The following is a 21820-nucleotide window of genomic DNA, read 5'->3' on the forward strand; positions in this document are numbered from 1 at the left end:
TAATACTCATAAAATAAGTAAAATTGCACAGAAAAGCTTTTGCATCTATTACCGTGAGATTATATATATATATTTATTCATTATAGCCTGGTATATACAAAACATAATAATCAGTGCAATCCTTACCATAACATATCTTTAAACATCCAAACAGTATAAATAATAAAGCAAAAGCAGAGCAGAAATTGTAAAATAAAAATTAGAAAAACCAACAAATTAAAATGTTTTGGAATGAACTCCTGTGGGATATAATAAGTGACTGTTTTGTTTGTTTCTCAGTTTGCCCGGGGAAATTTAGCTCATAGTGAATGTTACTGTGCTTGTTACCTGGCACACATATCAACAAAAAATTCCTAGTAGTGATGTCACGAACATCAAATTTTCCGTTCGCAAACGGCGAACGCGAACTTCCGCAAATGTTTGCGAACGGGCAAACCGGGCGAACCGCCATAGACTTCAATAGGCAGGCGAATTTAAAACCCACAGGGACTCTTTCTGGTAAACAATAGTGATGGGAAAGTTGTTTCAAGGAGACTAACACCTGGACTGTAGCATGCAGGAGGGGGATCCATGGCAAAACTCCCATGGAAAATTACATAGTTGATGCAGAGTCTGGTTTTTATCCATAAAGGGCATAAATCACCTAACATTCCTAAATTGTTTGGAATGATGTGCTTTAAAACATCAGGTATGATGTTGTATTGATCAGGTAGTGTAAGGGTTACGCCCGCTTCACAGTGACAGACCAAACTCCCCGTTTAACGCACCGCAAACAACCGCAAACAGTCCATTTGCACAACCGCAAACTCCCCATTTGCACAAGGTTGGATACCAAGCTAGCCATGTCCCGTTCCTTGTCCTCACTGATGTCATTGAATGTTTCTTCCTCCACCCAGCCACGTACAACACCAAGGGTCCCCGAAAGGTGACAACAAGCCCCCTGGGACGCCTGCTGTGTTTGGTCTTCCACCTCCTCAAAGCCACCTTCCTCCTCTGACTCCTCTTCTTCAGACTCCTCTCTCTGCGTTGCCTCTCACAAAGGTTTGGAATGCCTCAGACTCCACCAGCTTGTTTGGTAAAAGCTGGCGGGCTAAGAGTTCAGACAAGCCAGCTGTCAGATGTCAAAAGGCCTCTGAGGCACACGCAGAGAGACGAGAGGCACCGGACCGGACCCGCGAGACGGACTGACCGGGCCCAGCAGCCGAAAATACCGGGGCCGACCCAGAGCCCTGTCGGACTACAAACCCCTCACAGGATGCTACAGCCCCTTCTGCAGGTACGAGACCGGACCGGCATCCTTACCAAGCACTGCAGTGCTGCTCCATGCGCCAGCCTCAGACCCAGGCCCCGAAACGGGCATAGGATGACTGGGCAGTACCATGACTTTGGAGGGCCAGCACCGGGCTTTATGGACTCTAGCCCACCAGGAGGCTACAGGACTCACCCACCGAATAGCATTGGCAACAATACCCGGCAATCTATGGCTCCTGAATAGCATTGGCAACAATACCCGGCAATCTATGGCTCCTGAATAGCACTGGCAACAATACCCGGCAATCTATGGCTCCTGAATAGCAGTCGCAGAGATACAGCACCCACGGACTGGTGATACTTAAGGTGCAGCTAAAGCCACTTAGTCTATAGACAGTCATAACAGTTGACCTTTCCACATCATATACATGTCGCAATGCATAGTCTCTGAGAGCGGTTGATCACGATTCATATTAGGATGTCTTCCATGTTTTAGTGCAAACTAGTCTAACTACTAATATAGTTGAAACATGCTACTTTTATTCATGCCAGACAACCTACTGTCCCCCCCGGCCCCCACCCCTGAGCGGCGGGTGGGGGGCCTAAATTAAAATTACCCCCCCCCATCAAAGGTGACTAGGGGTCCCCAAGCCCCTTGTCACCCACACCCCCACCCAAATAAAAAAGCCCCTACCTACCCCCCTCACCCTAAAAAATAGTGAGGGGGGAATAAAATTACTACCCTGTAAAGTAAAATTCAACTTACCATTCGACGTCTTCTTTTTTTTCTAAAATCTTCATTTTTCAGCCCCAAAAAAGGCCAAATAAAAAGCCATCATACCCGTCGAACTTAAAAATAAAATAAAAAACCCGAGCGCAAAAAAAAATTCCCGACGAAAAAGAAAAAACCCAACGCTCAAAAAATGAATCCATCTTCACCCATGGAGGGCTCCGCGCAGACTGAGCTCTGCAGGGCGGGGGAAGGCCAAAGGGACTTTCACCTACCCACACAAAGATGGCGGCGCCCTGAATATAGATCGGGGCAGAAAATACAGATTAATAAATAGGTAATCTGGGGGTGCTTAGGGGCATTTGGGGGTGACTAAGGAGTCAATTGGATGTAGTGGAGGCGGGAGGGGGGTTAAAAAAAAAAAACGGGACTCGGCATGACAGTGCCGCTTTAAATTCAAGGATGTTCTTAAATTATCTAAATGTAGATATATATACTCACGCACTGCTTAATATAACGTATTCACTATGACGTAAGCTTAAGCCTGTTTAAATTCAAAGATGTTCTTAAATTGTCTAAGCCTGTCTAAACACTACCAAGTTGTTGAATCTGACTGACAAACCTTATAATAATTTAACATATAAAATGTGCACGTATTAACATATACCCTATTGTTACAATTGTTACTTAAAAAGCATGAGGAATGCCGTTGCGGTACCACATGCTCATTTGTTATACCTCCATGCACTACAAAAATAAAGAATAAAAAAAATAAAAAAAATAAAAAAATTTAAAATGTCGGATGAATCTAAAATGTATGCTGTCCAGGAGATGGGAGGGTCTGGGAGGGAGGGTCTGCTGCTGATTGGCTGGAATGTGTCTGCTGACTGTGAGGTACAGGGTCAAAGTTTACTCAATGATGATGAATAGGGGGCGGACCGAACATCGCATATGTTCGCCATCCGTGGCGAACGCGAACACGCTATGTTCGCCAGGAACTATTCGCCAGCGAACCGTTCGGGACATCTCTAATTCCTAGTAGGAGACAAATACTTTTTGCAAATCTGTTATGGAAGCTATCTGTATATACACCTTGATTACTCTAGCAGGGAAAGTGTTAACATATAACCATTCGTTGATTTTCCGATCTGTTCTGAAGATATTCATTTCTAATTACGTGCCAGACATACAGAACACAATGCAAAATTCACTGTTTACAACTCCTTTAACTTACAAAGCAATGGCTTAGTTTACATTCCTCTTCTATTTCATCAGCACTGTCTTCATCTGAGACTTCTCCTTCATCGGCATCCTCCGCCAAGTCATATGGCAATTTCTTTCCCTAAAATATATTCAATAAAATGTAAAATGCCTATCTAGAAACAAAAAATTCATGGGGGTATTTTTGATTTATTTATTTTTTTAATATGTGAAATACTGAAAATCTATACATGCAGAATATTACTATTAAAGGCAAACAGCCTAACAGCAAACAGATGTGGATAATACGGTTTACGGAGTGATGGGGCTTTAAAATATTTTCCTATAAAGAATGGGATATTTGCATTTTTGTTGTGCATGCTAACCAATATAATTCACAGGGATTTTGTAATGTCATATGGGCACCCTCCATCACTAATACTTAGAGAGGTCATATCCTGGCCCTGTTCGTATTAGGACCAGAGAATTGGGAATCATCTAGCTCTTCCCTTTCATGGGTATCCTCTGACCCAGTATGATATTACCCTCCAACCAGTTGCACATGGGGAAGGGTCATGTGCCAGGCTCCTACTCGTGTTATGTCTTCCTGCACCTCACAACGCCAGGCTTCTCCAGAGGACCTGAATATATATTTTTTAAATATAACTATACGTGCATGAATGAGCTTATCACTTCTTTCGTAATACCTGCTGGCATCTCAAGGGTCTCATTATTTATCTATTTTACAGATTTGTATAGAGGAGAACAGAACATTGAACTGTGAGTCTGAAAATGTGAATTAGACTGAGATGAGTGTAAGTACCTTCCCTAGAACCTACCTAATCCACAAACAGATTCTGATAGTACACCTTCCACAAAAAGTCAACTTCCTATTCCTTAAAATCAGAGTTGAATTTACATTTTAGGTGCCTGTGGGTATAGCATTATAAGGAATCCTACCCTTTCGCCTTCCCCCTCCCACCCAAGTGGGGGAAACAGAGTAAATATATATATATATATATATATATATATATATATATATACACACATTTACAAATGCATATGTATATATTTATGTAGATATGTACATATTTCTGCCTCTAATGTATTGTTTTTTAATCTCTGAGTATCTGAGTGTATGCAGCTATGTAAAAGCACACAGGATTAAAAGCACGGTAGTGGTTAGGGCAAAGGGGTGTTTAAAGTGAGGGAGGGTTTAATGTCAGACTTCATGTGGTCCATGGTAAAAGAATGAATCATTTGGAGTCCAAATACAGAATCCATGGGTTATAGTCCAAGTGCTTAAGCAGTTTATCAACGTATTCATTATCACCTTGCTTATAATAAACAGCTAATAAGGACTGATTTGTAAACCATTGGCTTGAATTTTGAGGGATAATTTTCTTAATAGCATATATCCATAAGAGAAATGGTGTGTAAAGAAATATTAATTAACAGACATTTTTCAAGTCTGCTTAGAATGCTTGCATTGAGATTAAAGAAATAAAAAGTATGCTTCGTAACTAGGCCGTCATGGCATAGTCAAATTAGATTTAATTGGTCTGCAGTGTATCTCTCAGCCCGCTGGCCTTTACATCAAAATCAGAATTATTCATTTCAATAATTCTTTTCAAGTAACCAAGTCATGCACTCACATAAATCTATCGCCAAAAGCATGTGGTTTTCTTATTGCGTATAAAAATAGAAACAAAAAGAAAACATAAAAAGATGTATTTGTAGAAGCAGAATTCTCAAATAGTTTAAAGACACTTCAGGTAAACCCCATTTGTAGTAAATAGCACTTAAAAATATGCACAAACAATGTAACTAAAAATAAAGTGGCCTTAAATGTTTTGCATTTTCTGCAATTTCCCAGGTTTTGCAGTGCCTATAGCAAGTTACGTCCAAACTAGGATGTGGCTCAATCAGAATAGGATGGTCCCATTATTTTTAATCTGTCCTGAGAATATTTTATACTACTGCCCAACATCAGTCCCATTTCTAACATAAATCGAATCCAACTGCAGCCTAAGCTGAAAGCAGCTTAATGACATCTCCATTGTCAATGTTTGGCTCTAGCTGTAGATGTGGAGTCTAATAGGCCCATTTGAAGAGCTGTATTCCTTCCACAAATGCATGTATCTATATAAATGGTCACATTTCCACAATAAATGCACACATTCCAACATAAATACCTGTAAGGACACCCATGAGTACAGAGATTTTCCCCCGTACACTAATACATGCACACTCATTTCAACATATCAATGCTTGCCCACACACAAACTTACAACATGCGCACACACTCACTCTACATATGCTGCTCTTTAAACAAGCACACACGTCAATATTTGCTCAGTAAGCCAGGAAGTTCGGGTCCACCTGACTTATCAAGAATCCCCCGGATAGCTGTTTCTACCTTATACCAACTTCCCACCTGCAAATTGAATATAAGCCCAGGTGCTGGACAAACCACTGTGAAGAACCACAGGTCAACCATCTTGCATGTCCACCCTTGATGCTCGATTATTTTATTTGTTTATGCATGAGAAATGCACAGCTCTTGTTGGTGCCAGTTACATTACCTTCACAAGTATTTTTCCCTTCAGATTCTGGGGACTGGGAAGTTGCTTGGCTTCTCCTAGTGGAATTGAAGATAGATCTAGTTTATCTCCAAATATTTCTTTGAGATACTGCGCAATCTTTCTCTGTTGCTGAATGTTGCAGTGGTTTTCAATGGACAATATCACAGGAAATCTGCAGTAGAGAGAGAGATAATGAACATCAATGTATTTCTTCCTCTGTAAACATACAAATATGTATATTTCAGCAAAATACACTATTTCTATCAGGTAAAATTACACACAAAATATAATTGGGCAATATCTGCCTTTACTAATTGGGCATGTCTCATACCATCAACCTCTATAGTGCTGCTGGTACCATGAGTAAAATAAGAAAAATTAGGCATCCTGTAAAGCTACAACGTGTTTTTTAAGTTAAAGGGACACTGTAGGCACCCAGACCACTTCAGCTCACTGAAGTTTGGGTGCTGTGACCCTAATGCACTTAGTGCTGCAATTTGAAACATTGTAGTCCCAGAGAACTGCAATGTTTACATTGCAGGTCTAAGTCTGCCCTCAGTGGCTGTCCGCGATAGGATGGGCGCGAGGGACCTATTTACCCTATAGTGCCAGGAAAATGGGTTTGGTTTCCTGGCACTATAGGATCCCTTTAAAGCACTTTCAGTGAAACTACTGCATATTAGACATGACATAAATTGAGGTGGACTGTGATATGTTTTGCAAGTTTACTCATTCAATAAGTATGGAAAATGTCTTAATTTTTTTTCAACTTGGCTAAGCTGGGCTAAATATTGACGCTTGTTTTTCAATCCACAGCCATTCATTGGTTATAAAATAAAGATCTGATACATGCAAGTCAAAAAGAATTGCAAGCATATCATATAAACAACTTGATTTCCAGGTTATGACTTGAGATGTGTCCAGCGGTCTGGCTGATACAGGGTATTTTTGAGTGAGTATTATTATTATAGTGGTTATGGTGTAAAGAGTCATTGGGTGAAGCCAGGACCCTCCTAGAGAAAATTCATTGGCAACCAATTTTGTTCTTATAATAAAGGTAAGATAGTAAGTAATATGTTTTGTGTGTTTATATTTTTACACTACTCACAAAATCAGTCTTTTCTTACAAAATCGTGTTAAGGGCACTTATTTAACCTAATTATTGTTATATGAGTACAATGCATTTGTGTATGTTATATCGGAGTGCATCTTATGTCAGGGTTGAATGGTACAATTTAACAGGACAATCACAATACATATTTCAATCCTATTGCAAACTGCATTCTGTTTATACTTGCATGACATTTTAATTGATATCTAAAGTCCTTACGCTATAAACATATCTGTCCACCTGATTGCAAAGAATGTACAGCTGTTTTACCAAGCAGGAATTACAGCTTCCATTAAATCCCAAAAGAAGTAGCTAATGAACCGGGGACATGGAACGGACTACAGCATCTTTAGGCAATTCATTCATCCTATAATTACACAACATTTTTATCAAAGCACAGGATTTTTATTAGAGCCTATACTGGGAGTTTTGCTTGAGTTTCCCTTTAAAATGGCAAAACATTAGCATAACTTACTCATTTTTTACAAAGGCATGTTTGTTGATGGCTTCCACAACATCCTTAAAGGGAATCTTGGAGGTGAGCGTGTATCCATGGTGTACAACTGGCTCACCATCAGGCCCATCCCAGCAATCAACTATTAAAACAAATTTTAAAAAAAGTTATACATTGGGATACTTTGCTACATGATCTAAAATGCATAATAAGTATAATACTGGGCTATATATATATATATATGGCATATAGTTCTATATAAATCACCAGAAATCATTCGGTACTATAAAGAAAAGAAAAAAAGACAGTAAAATGATATTTAAGAAAATAAATAAACTGTAAAAAAGCATGTACCCATTGATATATCTGAACCGAATGCGAGATGTGTATCAAGGGTTTGACACTAACAAAGCTCAATTGAGGGATCTCAAAATAGCAGACGTCAATAAATAAAATGACAATCTGTAAGCAGATCAAAACATCAAAGGCTAGGAAGGCAAAGTTCCAAAAGTGGAGCCATGGAAGGATAATTCAACAGGTTTTCATACTGATTTCTTCAATTTTAGTATTTTGCTCCAGAATTGGCCTTGATAAATAGCCATCAACGTTTTAAAATGGAAGCAATTACCCTGGAAGCCAGGAGAATTTTTGTTCCGATTATTCCACTTTTAGAACCCTGACCTATAATGGCTCTTTACACATAGTTCCTGTTGTATTGTCACAAAGAGTGGCAGGCAAATATTTCATACAATGCTACAATACTGTCATAAAGCACAGGTCACCGGATGAGCATGACAGTATGTGGATACACAGACATTGCAGGAGAATGTCTTCAGTTACTGTTGAAATAAAGTATAATATGATCTGCTTCATTTGACATAAAAGCGTCCAATTTATTTTAGCACAATTACCCCCAAATTGCAAAATGAAACATTAGGAGGTGTGAAACAGCGGTTATTTGATGGTGCCTTGAATGATTGTCTCAGTTCATTGTACTAAATCATAATGCAATGTGTTCTCCTTAATTGCATTATTTATCACATCCCACTGTTACCACTAGAAGCCTTAATTGCTACTAAATTGAACCATTTTTGCCAATGAGATTCATTTCTGCACCTGAAAGCTTTATTATTTCCAGGCAGAGAAACAATAAGGCAAAGAATGGAAATAACAATAAGTTTAAATGCGAAGTCATTAGTAATATTAAAAAATGCAAGAGGCCTATAATAAGCCAACCCCATTAAATTTACAGAAACCAGTTGCAGTAACTCACAGTCAGACATTTCATTAGCTGCATAGGAACAATAGATGCTGTACATGTATTTTTTATAAGGATCTTTTTTTTGCCAACCTCTGTAGTCTCTACTCTATTTTCAATGGATATGGTCCTATTATGTGGGGTATTGAAGAAAAACTAACTAAAACATAATCTTGTTCAATTTTTTGTTTTGTTATGTTCCATATTTTATCTTACCCTTAAAGGATCACTATAGTGCCAGGAAAACAAACTATATCCCAGCAGACCCCAGGTAAGTTGTCAAACTGTTCTTAAATGGTTTGACTACTTACTCTGGGATGGGATCCTGGCACGACTGGCACCATAACTACCATACTGAGCTGTAGTGGTTATTGTGCCTGGATTATTTATTTAAATAATCTACAAGTGCCCCTCCCGAGATCAGGCTCTGGATCCACCACTGACCCCTTATGAATGAAACTTGGAGATTTGGTTCAGTGAAAACTGAAATTCCACAGAATCTCTACCGATTTGGTGTCCTTTTAAATCAATCGCTCTAATTCAGAATCAATCGAATTGGCTGATTTGTTTTGCAGTGGCTACTGCTAGAAGCTACTGCCTCTTAACACGAACATTGAATCATTCATTTACAGTTCAAGAGTTGCTCTTTTTAGTGAAAGGGACACTACAGGTACACTTCTTCCTTCATTTGAGGGTTACCACCGCAAATTTTCAGATTGATTCAAACATTTTCAAATCAAACACAAATTTCAAATTGAAACATAAGATGTTTGACCATGTTTTGTTTTTCTGAAACAAAACAGTTTGAAAATTCAAACAGTATCAGATCTGAAGAACTGAAAATGTTGTACAAGTGTCTATGAGGAAGTACCATTAAGCATAAAATGTGCAGGGTTACTAGCTGTCATGTGCTCACCCAGTTGATGTTTAAATTGGAATACTACAATACAACACAACTCAGTCTTATTGTTAACCTGGAAGTAACATTATGCCACATGACTCATCTATAATACTTATTTTGACCCCTGCCTATTGTTCTATTTTAAAATCATATTCCATACAAGCAAAAGGGTCATGAACATACCTTCAATGCATCGGCAGCCATCTTGCAACACCCAGGCATACATATCCACCTTAGACTGAGAAAGCAGCTGGTCCCCTGTTAAGTAGGTGTTATGAGACGAAGCAATGTAGTAGTTGCTGAGGGGTTGATCCATGTCCTGGTAGATCTCACAGTGCAAAGGGTTGAATATGTCACCTGCAGGACTTCTCATGAAACTGGTAAAACCTGTACATATGGAGATATAAAATAGCTGTCATGACAGTAATGTGTTTTTACACTACAATAAACATGTTTAGGAATCAGTCTGTGTAAATAAGATACATCGGTCTTGTTCTAAATTACATTTTAGTTGCAATAACCGTTATTAGTAAGTTACCTAAAATTTATCAGAACGTCCCTGCCCCATGGCCACCTCCCTACACACTCCTATAATGAAAGTGTCTCTCTCTGTCCTTTTGAAATGTTGGGAGGTATGTAAAATGGGCATTTGAAATGCACTTCTGTCTGTTTCCACTATGGTAAAATGAAATGTCAAAGTCAAGTATGAACGTTTAGCTGCAGCCAAAGGACAAACAGCAGACTAGAAAATAAGACAGAAAGTCAGCTCCAGACCATTCAATGTCTTTCAAAACAAGAAAGATGTGATTTATTGTCTAGTATTGTTAAATATATATATAAGCATCATGCTGCCCACTGTTTTAATCCCGGGACAAAAATAGTGCCACTAAGCCCGATGTATCACTATGAACGGTTTTACAGATTGTGAATCCTTGAGTGTAGGCATTTCAGCAACACACTTGCACCCCGATTTAGAACACGTAGCTATATAAAAAAAATGAAATTGTGACTTTGATTCTATCTGCCTACTTTACTTTTGTTTTGTTTTGATGTAAAATAGATATAATAGTTGCAAAACATGGATGCCCTACACCGATTTTTCTCAGTACCAAAAATATTGCAAAAGTATTGTAACTCCCAGAAACAATCTTTTGCAGGTAAGAGTTTTTGTAAAAAAAAATTGAGGTCTAAGACATAGCGGGCAGTATTACAAACAATTTCAGCCCGACGTTTGTGCCTTCTTTTTTGCTGCTTTTAAAGAAATAGAACATGTAGCTCAAGTTTATTCATATTTCAGGACTATATCGTATCTCTCCACTTGGAAAACCAGATAAACATATTTCATAGTGGGCACTGTAACAATGATTTGTCCTAAATTTTTGCATTCTGCATAAAAGTCATGGATATATGAGAATAATACTCCACAGATTTCTCAGGGGAAATTAATCGCAAAATACACTACTACATATTACAAACCTAAATTACATACATAAACTATTTTCAAGTCTGAATAGCATGTAAACTCTGTGCTACATCTGTGTGGTATTTAATAAAATAAAACACAAAATGCAAGTTACGCAAGCTCCTATGAAATAATTATTTGGTCATTTGAGTCTATTTTCATATACACAGAAATCCATATAATATACAAAGGGTCTTGTTTTGATTATCTAGATTCAGTTCAATTACAGAGGATCTGATATTTAGAGTAAAACCAGAGAACGGATTGGGGCCTGCAGATTTTGCTGAAACAAATTATGCTATATTATAAATATCTTTAGTAGAAGAAAAAAACAAAAGAAAGATAAAATACGTGTGCCACTCGTGTGAAATGCCAAAGTATCACTGTAGATGCAAGTCATTGTGCAATTCTTTTCTGATCCAACATTGATCTGGTTGGAGTAACTCCCTCACAACATTAGCCCATAACTGACAAGATGTAAGGTCAATCTGTTGAAGTGAGAAACTTCTCTCTCGCTGAAAGTACTAATTAGAGGTGACCTAGTTTACAATCAATGCAAGCGATGCATTGTAAAAATAAGGTACTTTCAGTACAGCAAGCAATTGGCGTTCTATTGACCAGAGAAGCAGGCATGATGCACTTTGAGATATGGCACAAATGCTTTACCATATACCACGTGTACTGGTAAGGCATCTTCAACTAGCACTCTTAAAAAAAGCAACCATAAAAAAAAAAAAAAAAAAGAAAAATTTGAATAGAGGGATAAAAATGACGTTTCTTCATTTGATTTTTCTTTTTTTTATATATATGAAAATGCTCCATGTACTATGGATACTGTGTTCAAATAAGGTTGTTAATTCTATGTTAAAAAAAAAAAAAAAAAGCCAACATATTGAGAACTCCTGGCAATCACATATTTAACACCTGTAATTCTGTATGATCAAATAGTGAAACACAAACCGTTATCAAGTTGGATTCATTAACACTAACTTTTTTGACATTAAATATAAAATAAATAAATAGAAAATTGTATATATCACCTTGCATTTGTGCATACATATCAAATATACAATTTAAAAAAAAAAAAAATCAGTCGTCCCGGTTTTTTACGCTGGAGCAAACTTAGATGTAGCATCTAAAATGTGACCTATTTTTATTCTCGTACTGATGGATACAAATTGGAATGTTAAATAAAGTTAGTTTCAAAATTAATGCACCATCTGTGACCTGGTTTTTACAACCTTAGGGCTTTTGTAACTACTGCAGCACTCAAAGAAAATAAGACAATCATTTCCAAATCATTAGCTAATATAAATAAAGTTTGAGAGTACAAAAAAAATATAAAAAAACTAAAGTTGCTAATAAGACATACAGGGATAAGCAAGCCTTGGTTGGTTCAGGCTCTGCAAAACTCCCACAATGCTCTGTTAGCAAGAAGTAAATAGCAGGAATGTCAACAATTGTCCTTCATGATAAAGACGGTAGATAACTGTTCCGGTGTTAAGAAACTATTTTTTTTTAAATAGAAAAAGCTTTATTTAATAAAATACACAGGCAAAGTACAAATCAAACTCTAAAACAACAATATATTACTGTTAGGATATAGTACAGATCTACATAGAGCCTCTGAGGCTATAATGACGTAAATATCAACAATAGTCACAGTGTAACCAATGTAGAAAAGTGACTTTTTGTTACTTTAATTATTATTACTGCATATTGTTTTATTTTTGCAGAATTGCAAATCACTTATTAATTTTTCTAGTTTATGAGTGAGCACCTGTCAGTGTGCAGTGCCTAAAGATGATAGAGCTGTCCTAAATATAAAAGTTTTTCCTATTTTTATGCAACTCTTCTTTTTTTTTTTTTTATTCCAAAGGTTTTTATTAAGCGTGCATGGACATTTTACAAACATGTTTAAATACTAAATACATATTTTAACTTATAGTGCCACGACAGCAACAACAAGCCTGGTAATACAAACAGTTGATTCTGTACATGGATTCTGCACATTTTAAAGTATTCAGTGAACAGGTTAAACAAACATATCTAGGTCAGATTGCTAATAAGAGATGGGTGTCTATTGTAGATTGACATGTGAAGATTGAACATACAGTTAATGATCAAGCTTTTTATGTTGTGAGGCAAGCTGGGTTATACAAAGTAGGTTTAGCTTTTGCATGGGAGTGAGTAATGGGTGGCTGTTGCATTTTTTACTCAATAAACATGTACAGGGTATTTAGGAAGAGTGGACAACATTGCGGGAGCATATTGCATACTCGCTACAGCGTAGGGAGTCGTACATGTGAAGTGCCCAGTTAAGGTTGCGAGCGTGTACCATTATACGTTGTATAATATTGAGTAAAAGGGGTGACACAAAGGACTAACTCGGTATGTTGGATTACAGCTGTATACATTGAGCTATTCATATGCGGGAGAGCGGGTACAGGGCTGAAGTAGCTCGTGTGATAGTTAATTTCTGTGAGCCAGATAGAGTAAAATAATAATAATAGTAAGAAAAAAAAAAAGAAAAAATAGAATAAATAAGAATGTGAGTAAATAAGGTAATAATGTTGGGGGGGAGGGGGGGGAATAATTAAATGAGGAAAACTAGCTGCTTAACCCCTTAAGGACCAAACTTCTGGAATAAAAGGGAATCATGACATGCCACACATGTCCTGTGTCCTTAAGGGGTTAAAAGTGTGTCTCGTGCCTCCCCTCATGCCTCTGTTCCCAGATAAGACTTAGAAGTAGCGTAGAGCCTCTATATGGCCATGCTCGGTGCAACAGTAACTAGCACCCGGGTGCGCCAACATATGCAGTGTCGCCCTAAGGTCTTAAGAGCAATGTCGATGTAGGCAGTGAACATAGTTATTTAACATTCGCGAAGCTCGGGTAATAGTTGCAGCATGTCTATGTGAGAGTTAAGTCTGATAAAGTTTGTAATTATTTCCGTATGTTGAGAGGCAGTCGTTCTGTGCATAGGGGCAGGAGTTTATAGTTAGCCCATGCAGAGGCTCTCTACTTCGGCGTAAGACCACCGTTTAGCTTTGCATGTGTGCGCTGGTGTATGGAGCTGCATTTGAAGCTGTGGTCGGATGTCTATCTGTCTGTGGAGCAAGCGGACAGTTTTGCACTCTGTCGTTTACTGCTAGCAGTCATCTGAATCTGTGGGCTGTTTGACCGGCCCTTAATTATGCGACTCGTTAATGTAGTAATATGCTAACAAGAAAAGCTTATGGTAGTAAATTAAAAACATGTTGTGAAGTCCTTGCTGCCTGGTCAGATCAAGCTATATTACCTTACATGTTTACGGCAAAAAAGAGCATATAAACAAACACATTACATTACGTGCGTTATTACCGCCTAGTCAATTATAATTCTGACTTGTGGTATTAGAGAATGCTTATGATTTGAGGGCTACTAACAGTAGTGTAGAAGCTTAACTGAACAACCCAGTGTTCCCTACATTCTTTAAGTACATGGATAATGATGCTAACTAACTATAGAGTAGATGCAAACGTAGAGATGAAAAATGTAAAATGTGAACTGTAAACTGCAGGGTGGCCATGTTAGTGTACATGGCCATCTGAGGGAAGTCTCTCATGGCGCTGCTACCACACTGGCCCCGGGTCGCCAGGCCTCCTTCTGTCTTCCCCATGCCGATCTCCGCTCACCGGTCGGGCCCCCCCGTGGCACCGTGGGCACTCAGGAGTACAAACTGCCCGCCAGACCCCACCACAAAGTCCACCGGTCGTCCGCTCCCTGCACCTCCCCAGCTCCACGTGAGTCCCTTGAAGTGTGCGTTCCAATGTCTCACCCAGTGCTGGCCACACATTTGGGGCCGGTGCCCATCCCCCACGACCACCGGTCCGTCGGGAGGATAGCGCAGTCCCACCCCACAGGGCTCACGGCTTCAGGGACAGATCTCTCCGGGGACCCCACAAACCCAGAGGCTCGGGCGCCCACTTCTCCAGCGGTCAGTGACACAGCACGGAGGAGCCATCCAGCGCTCGGCTTTACCAGGGCCCGTATGAGCCACCCATGTCAGACCCCTTTGGTGTTTCTCTGTCTGGAGTGATTCTTCGGGCGGGCTCCTTTCCGGTAGCCTGTGTCCGTTCAGGTGGTCGACTTGGACCCCGCGCAGTTTCCTTCCGCCCCGGTGTGTGCCACTACCATGTGGCTGGGGGGGGAGGGGGAGGGGAGCGCAGCCGGGCCGTCATCCGCAACGGTGTTGCCCCCATGTAGGCATTATAGCTGGTATACTATTATCTCTGGGCTGCTGGTCAGTTATCTGTGCATCTTCAGGGGCTGCCATCGTCCAGGCTTATGATGGTGAGTAGGCCGCTGCGTTATTTTCGGTGTTCCCGGCCCAAGACTGGCCTCAGTTTGGTATCCCCATGAAGCTTGGGTGTTTCTCGTTAATTATATGTCGATAATTTCTGCTTTGGGGTGGTCTGAGTGTGGATTTATCGGTCTCAGGCCAGGAGCCATGGTGTTCTGCTGCCTTCCAGCTCGGCGGCCCGGCCCCGCCCCCAAGAAACTATTTTAAATGGACATCAGCCAGGAAGACGGTAGGATAACCTAGAGTTTTGACTTCTTAAAGGACTGGAGGCTAGGGGAGAGTCTGATGGCACGTTCGTTCATTTAGCATTAACACAAATTAATTTGTCTCCCATGTTTCAATTAGTGTAGGACCTAGCGATATTGGGGTACTGTGGTGTAGTGGTGGGCTTAAAGGACTGGAGGCTAGGGGAGAGTCTGATGGCACGTTCGTTCATTTAGCATTAACACAAATTAATTTGTCTCCCATGTTTCAATGAGTGTAGGACCTAGCGATATTGGGGTACTGTGGTGTAGTGGTGGGCTTAAATGAAGTGGTCTGGGTGCCAGGTCCGGCTAGGATTAACCCTTTCTTCTATAAACATAGCAGTTTCAGAGAAACTGCTATGTTTATAATAGGGTTAATGCAGCCTCTAGTGGCTGTCTCATGACAGCCGCTACAGGCGCTTCCGCGCTGCTCACTGTGATTTACAGTGAGAAGATGCCAGCGTCCATAGGAAAGCATTGAGAATGCTTTCCTATGAGACTGGCTGAATGCGCGCACGGCTCTTGCCGCGCATGCGCATTCAGCCGATGACGGCGATATGGAGGAGGAGAGGAGAGTTCCCCACCGGGCGCTGGAGAAACAGGTACATTTAACCCCTTCCACCCCCTAGAGCCCGGCGGGAGGGGGGCCTTGAGGGTGGGGGCACCCTCAGGGCACTATAGTGCCAGGAAAACGAGTATGTTTTCCTGGTACTATAGTGGTCCTTTAACACGATATTGCCATATAGTGGAACTGAATCTTCATATGCGTTTGCTGTGATTTTAAGTAGACTTAGAATTAAAAAATGCATTATTGGGCGTGCACTGTTCCTTAATCTGTAATTGATAAAATTGGTCTGACCCAAAATTAACCTGAACTGGCCTTAAATATTTGGCAAGAACAGTTGTTGCAAATTCAGCCTACAATAAATTGTTTCTCATGCTCACATTTTAGGTGAGTCACAAAAAAATTATTATTATAGAGTAGAAGAGTGATTAGAAGCTTTTGCGATACTACCAAGCTCCACTAAATGAGACAATGTGAATCTGTTTTAAGTGATGTTGGACATTTACATTAAATGAAACCAGAAGCAAAATGTAAGATATATATATATATATATATATAACAAATTGTAACTGCATTAATCGAAGATCCCTCCAGATCATTGCAAATAGATGGATTGTATAAATACATTGTGCCAAACCAAACCCCTCAAGGGAGATTACAACCAAAAATGGCATATATAACACAGGCAAACACATTAGAAACCCTGGGATCCCTAATGTTTAAATGTCACAGTGATGTGAAACATTCTAGTCTCTTTTCCAAAAAGCTATATGACAACATGTACAAAAAATGTGTGAGTACACCAATTAATAAAAACAGGACATTCTATATGAAGTACCAACATGCCAAATAATATTAATATCTATATATTTTTGCGATTGCAGTCATGGTTAGCATCGAGTGCAGTGGTAGCTTTATTAGAACTCCAGAGCAAGATTCAGCTGGTATCGCTCAAAATAGTTGTTCGATTAGAAGCATTTTTTCCTATACGTGTTGTGCAATTGGTACTAAGGCATTCTAAAAGAAAACAAGAATACGTTGCTTACTTTTATCACCCTATTCGATCTAAATAATTTAGTCCTTAGAAATAGGACCCTTTGATCCTAAATTCATTATATTTTATTTTCCTTTGAAAAGTGGCACAGAACAGGCATTTTATAAATAAAGAATAATAATGTAGAATTTTTATTTCCTACTGCAGCCTTTAACAAAACTTATTCAGTTGCACCCAAAACAACTAACTCCAAAACAACTGAATGAGCAAATTGTACAAAGTGCGAGTGTACAATTTGTAATGTTCCTTACTCTATCAAGACGGTTTTAACTTACTACACTAAATTGTCATTGCATATATTCCCTAAAGGACACTGTTTTTCCTGTTTTATCCTACCCCCTATTGAACAAGATAGACTCAGTGTTTGGTGATTGAGCTGCCTTTGGACTAAATCAGTAACATACAAGCACAGAATTCTTTCTGTTTTTATTGATTGGTGCCGGGATTTGAACTTGCGATTCTACTGATGATACTGATGTGGGATTATTTAAAAAACCTTATTGCACTTGTATTCAATTATTGCACTAACTCCATTTTAACTTTATACTGTGACAATCCTCCATTTTGTCCTCCTAACCTGACTTCTTCAATCCTCCATTTTGTCCTCATAACCTAACTTGTTCATTTTAAAACTACCTTACATGACAGAATTTCCCAGCGCATCTAATACAATAGAACAAAGACTGTATTTTCTATAAAGACATGATTAACACAGGAATTGCTGACTTTTCCTTAGATTTGCAACATAGTATAGTTTGAAGGCCATGAGAACACAGTAGTAATGAAATGTTCTATTCATAAGAGACCTTGCACCTGGCCACGAGGCCTGAGATCACCGACCGTGTAAAATGACGCTCAAGACCCCTTGTCCCCCACCCGTGTCCAGAACAATCCCACCTCTTGGTGGGTGGACACGGGACTAACCACTTAGTTGTTTGGACCAATTAATAATATTGATAGGAGGACACTGATCACGACACTTAACAATTAATCCAATTAATGATGTTTATTTGCTGATATTCTAATAATTAATGATGACGTAAAATGTCTCTTAAAAGGACCTGCGCGTCCGCTTTTTAATCACTTGCCAATAAATTTTCTCGAAGTTATTTTTACCTGAACCTTGTGTGTCAGACTTAATTACTTCAGCGTATATACGCAATTTATTTTATTAATTTGGACAGGAACAGATAGACATTTAAACATTTTGGTTTACTGCTAAAAAGTACCATAACAACTTGGCGCCCAACGTGGGGCACCGGGCTATGTCTGGCCGGTGAGCCGTCCTAAGGAAGACGCTGTTGGACGGAGGAATCCAGGGGGAAGGAAAGGAGATTGATCACCTCCAGGTACACGGTAGAGACTTCTGCAGAGCCACCGGTATGTTCCGGCCCCTTTGATTGACCCGTCCACGTGTCTGTGACTGCTTCCCGGGAGGACATCAAAGACAGGTAATATCTTGCCCGGTGTCTCGTTACTCATTTGTTTACCTGCATTATAGTCTATCTGTTGCCTGGGTGTGTTTGAATTGTGTTTGAATTGTTTGCCTGTTTCCCCATTTTGAGATAAAGGGGGGGTGGACCTGCAGGGGATTTGCCTGGGGTTCTGTCTTGCTTGTTTTCCCCTTTTTGGGATAAAGGGGGGTGGACCTAAGGGGATTTGCCTGGGTCTTCTGTATATCTGTCTATCTGTTTGTATTTTGCCCCTTTTGGGATAAAGGGGGGTGGACCTGAGGGGATTTGCCTGGGTCTTCTGTTACCTGTTTTACTCCTTTTAGGAACCACGGTGCTGTGGTTGTAGGGAAAAAGGGGGGTTGACCTGTGGATGCATTCCTGGGGGTCTTCTTTGCCTGTTTACCTCTTTTAGGAGCCTCGTGGCTGTGGCTGTAAGGAAAAAGGGGATTGTTGGAACTGTGGATTTTGTGTAGACTCATAATTTCCTGTGATCCTTCTGGTGACACTCTGAGAGCTTAGCTAGCCTCAGTGTGCACGTGGTAACCCACAGTTTCGAGTACTGGGGCTAGTGGAATTCCAAGTTTGGTAACCACTGTCCCGAGTACCGAGGCGGGGGGGATTCCAGTTTTGGTAAACCTCAGCTTCGGCTGGGGGGATTCCAGTTTTTCTTTTGGTAACCACCGCCCTGAGCGCTGGGGCTGGTGGAATTCCAGTTCTTCTGTTTATTTGTGGTAGTGAGACTTATAAGTGGGTCTTATAGGGGCACTACGGGGTTGTTGATTTTATTTGAACTGTGATGCATACACTGTATTTCAACTGTATTGTTGTCTTGTTTGTTTAATGAGGAGTCTCATGTACTCCTGTGTCTGTCTCTAAGGATTTTTCCTTGCCTTTCATCTTTTCTACACTCTCTATATTATTATACTATCCACTCCCATTCCTCTTAAAAGAGAAGTGATTGGTCACACACTTCTCACCTCGCTCCAATCCGTGTCTACCACCCCGGGTAGGCGGATTCAGTGACTAGTCTACGTTTTGGGAAGACGCACCTGAGAAAGTTCCACGATTCTCGGGTGGCAGTCGAGCATTGTAGACGTTCCTGTTCAATTTTCCTTCTCTCTCTCTCTATATCTAGGACGCTGGTATAGGGGTAAAGGGACTATGGGACAGGATTTAGATAAGCCCAGCAAGGGCTGGTTAGCATGTGATTTGGTAGAGAACAGAGAGGGTGAAGAGATGGTTAAAGGTGTTGAAAAGATTGCAAAAGTATGTAAAATTGCTGTACCGACATGTGGGAGATTGCAACCAGAAAGTTGGCGCAAGTTACTAGCAGAAATGAAAGGCAAGCTTACAGATAATGGTTTATTAAAGACTGCTGAAGCATGGTACAGAGTAGCGAAGGCTATTCAGTTAGAAGGTTGGGTTGAGGAAGAAGTAAATCACAAAGGTGTGAAATTGTTTGTGTATCATAAGAATTGTGTTGCTGGGGTTTTCCCAAGCCCCAAGGTTCAGTCAGCCATAGGTGATAGCCCGCTGACTATGTTCCCCACTCCCGATCCTCCCGAATCCCATCCCATCACCTCCCCTGTCTGCCCGGTCCTGAATTCTGATGGATCTTTCTTTACCCCTTCCCTTTCCCTAACGGCCTCATCATCCTCAGCCATCCCCACGCTCCCTTCCATGCCTAATCCTAACATCTCATCTGCCGCCTCCTCCCTGCAATCCCTCTCTATGGTTAATCCCCTTCCATCAGCACCCGTCCAGCTAACTACCCCTCCCTCCCATGCTACGACTCCTCTTTCTGCATCCATCCCTACTAATCCTGTCCTGTCTCCTCCGATAACCAGCTCCGCCCCAGTCCAATATCCTACCTCCTTAACCGTACCTGCCCACCCTACTCTTTTGCCCTCCCCTGCCTGGCCCTACCCCTTCCCATATCCCATGGCCCTGCCCTACCCCGGTTACCCTCCCTTTCCCCAAGCCACTCCCCAGGTTCCGGTCATGCCCAGTCCGGCCCAATCTGCCCCGGAAGTGCCCATATCAAATATGGCCGCCGCTTCTTCCCTTAATCCTGAAGCAACTCCTTTCCCCGCCTCCAATATGGCGGCTCCCAGTTCAGCCCTGATGCCAGTAATTCCCGGCGACTACCTGTCCCCAGGTTACGACTCGCTAGCCACCCCTGCATCTGGGGCTCATTCCCAGCCACCGACCCTTTCACCTCACGCGGGACCTGCACCGCGTAGAAGAGTCAATATCATAGAGTTCGATGATGACGAGATGGACAGGGTGTCCCATGTCTCATCGGAACTTGCTGCGGGAGCCCCAACTCATCGTTCTATCGATGATCCCTTCGGCCACAAGGGTCGGGGAGAACAGGCCCCTCCTAAATATGTAGCTTTTAACCCCACTCAAGCTAGTGCTCTGATGAAATCACTCCCGGACCCAGAAAAGCAGCCTATGCCCTTCTACCGAGGGATAGTTCAAATTCAGAAGACTTATTCAGCCGCATGGCGTGATTTATTGAGCATTTGTGCTATTAAAGCAGGGGATGCATATTGGCCAAGTATGGCCCGACACCTCAGTACAGATCAGCTCAACAGTGATGTTGATTACCCCTCTGGAGTAACTTTTTGCACCCAATTGAAAGAATGGGCTAAGGACAAACTTGCAGATCAGGCTGCTGGCCTTACTGATGTTATTCAAGATAAAGGAGAATCAGTGGAAAGGTTTCATGCAAGACTGTATCAAATGTTTACAGATTTGGGGTTTGATCTTACTGACAAGATTCATTCACAAATGCTGTCAGGTGCGTTTGTCCAAGGTGTTAAGGACTCTATACGCAAGGGAATCATTGCTGCACGCCCTGAATATAAGGTTGTTCCCCTGGACACCCTACTTTTAGTTGCTAGAGGTTTGGAATCCGCCCAGACCCCAAGAAGATCCACTTCAGCGCCTCTCATGGTATCCCGCTCCACCCCAGTCCCAAAAGGTACTAGACCGGAGGAGGGGGGACATTGTTTTAATTGTGGAGCCAAGGGGCACTTTAGAAGTGACTGCCCAGAACCTAAAAAGGAGCCCAGAAAGCCCTCCAAACCTGCCCCAGCTCCCAAAGCCACCAAACAGGTTCCGATAATTGAGGAACCAGATGATTAGGAAATTGGCAAGCCTGTGTCTGCAACCCCTGTCATGGCAGTGTCTACAGGGG

At 40.9% G+C, this 21820-nt stretch overlaps 1 protein-coding gene across 3 annotated transcripts in view; it reads right to left on the reverse strand.

Moving 5' to 3' along the window:
• PLCH1 (phospholipase C eta 1) overlaps nt 1–21820 on the reverse strand; it is a 124454-nt gene that overhangs the window by 44188 nt on the left and 58446 nt on the right. For all 3 annotated transcript variants that reach the window (XM_063442572.1, XM_063442570.1, XM_063442571.1), the window contains 4 exons: nt 9674–9877; nt 7353–7473; nt 5767–5938; nt 3216–3323 (listed from right to left, as the gene is read on the reverse strand). In XM_063442572.1, the coding sequence (XP_063298642.1) occupies nt 3216–3323; nt 5767–5938; nt 7353–7473; nt 9674–9877 (605 nt within the window). The remainder of the gene's footprint in view (nt 1–3215; nt 3324–5766; nt 5939–7352; nt 7474–9673; nt 9878–21820) is intronic.

The sequence above is a fragment of the Pelobates fuscus genome, chromosome 2 (genome assembly GCF_036172605.1).
Source record: "Pelobates fuscus isolate aPelFus1 chromosome 2, aPelFus1.pri, whole genome shotgun sequence".
NCBI classification, from domain to species: domain Eukaryota; kingdom Metazoa; phylum Chordata; class Amphibia; order Anura; family Pelobatidae; genus Pelobates; species Pelobates fuscus.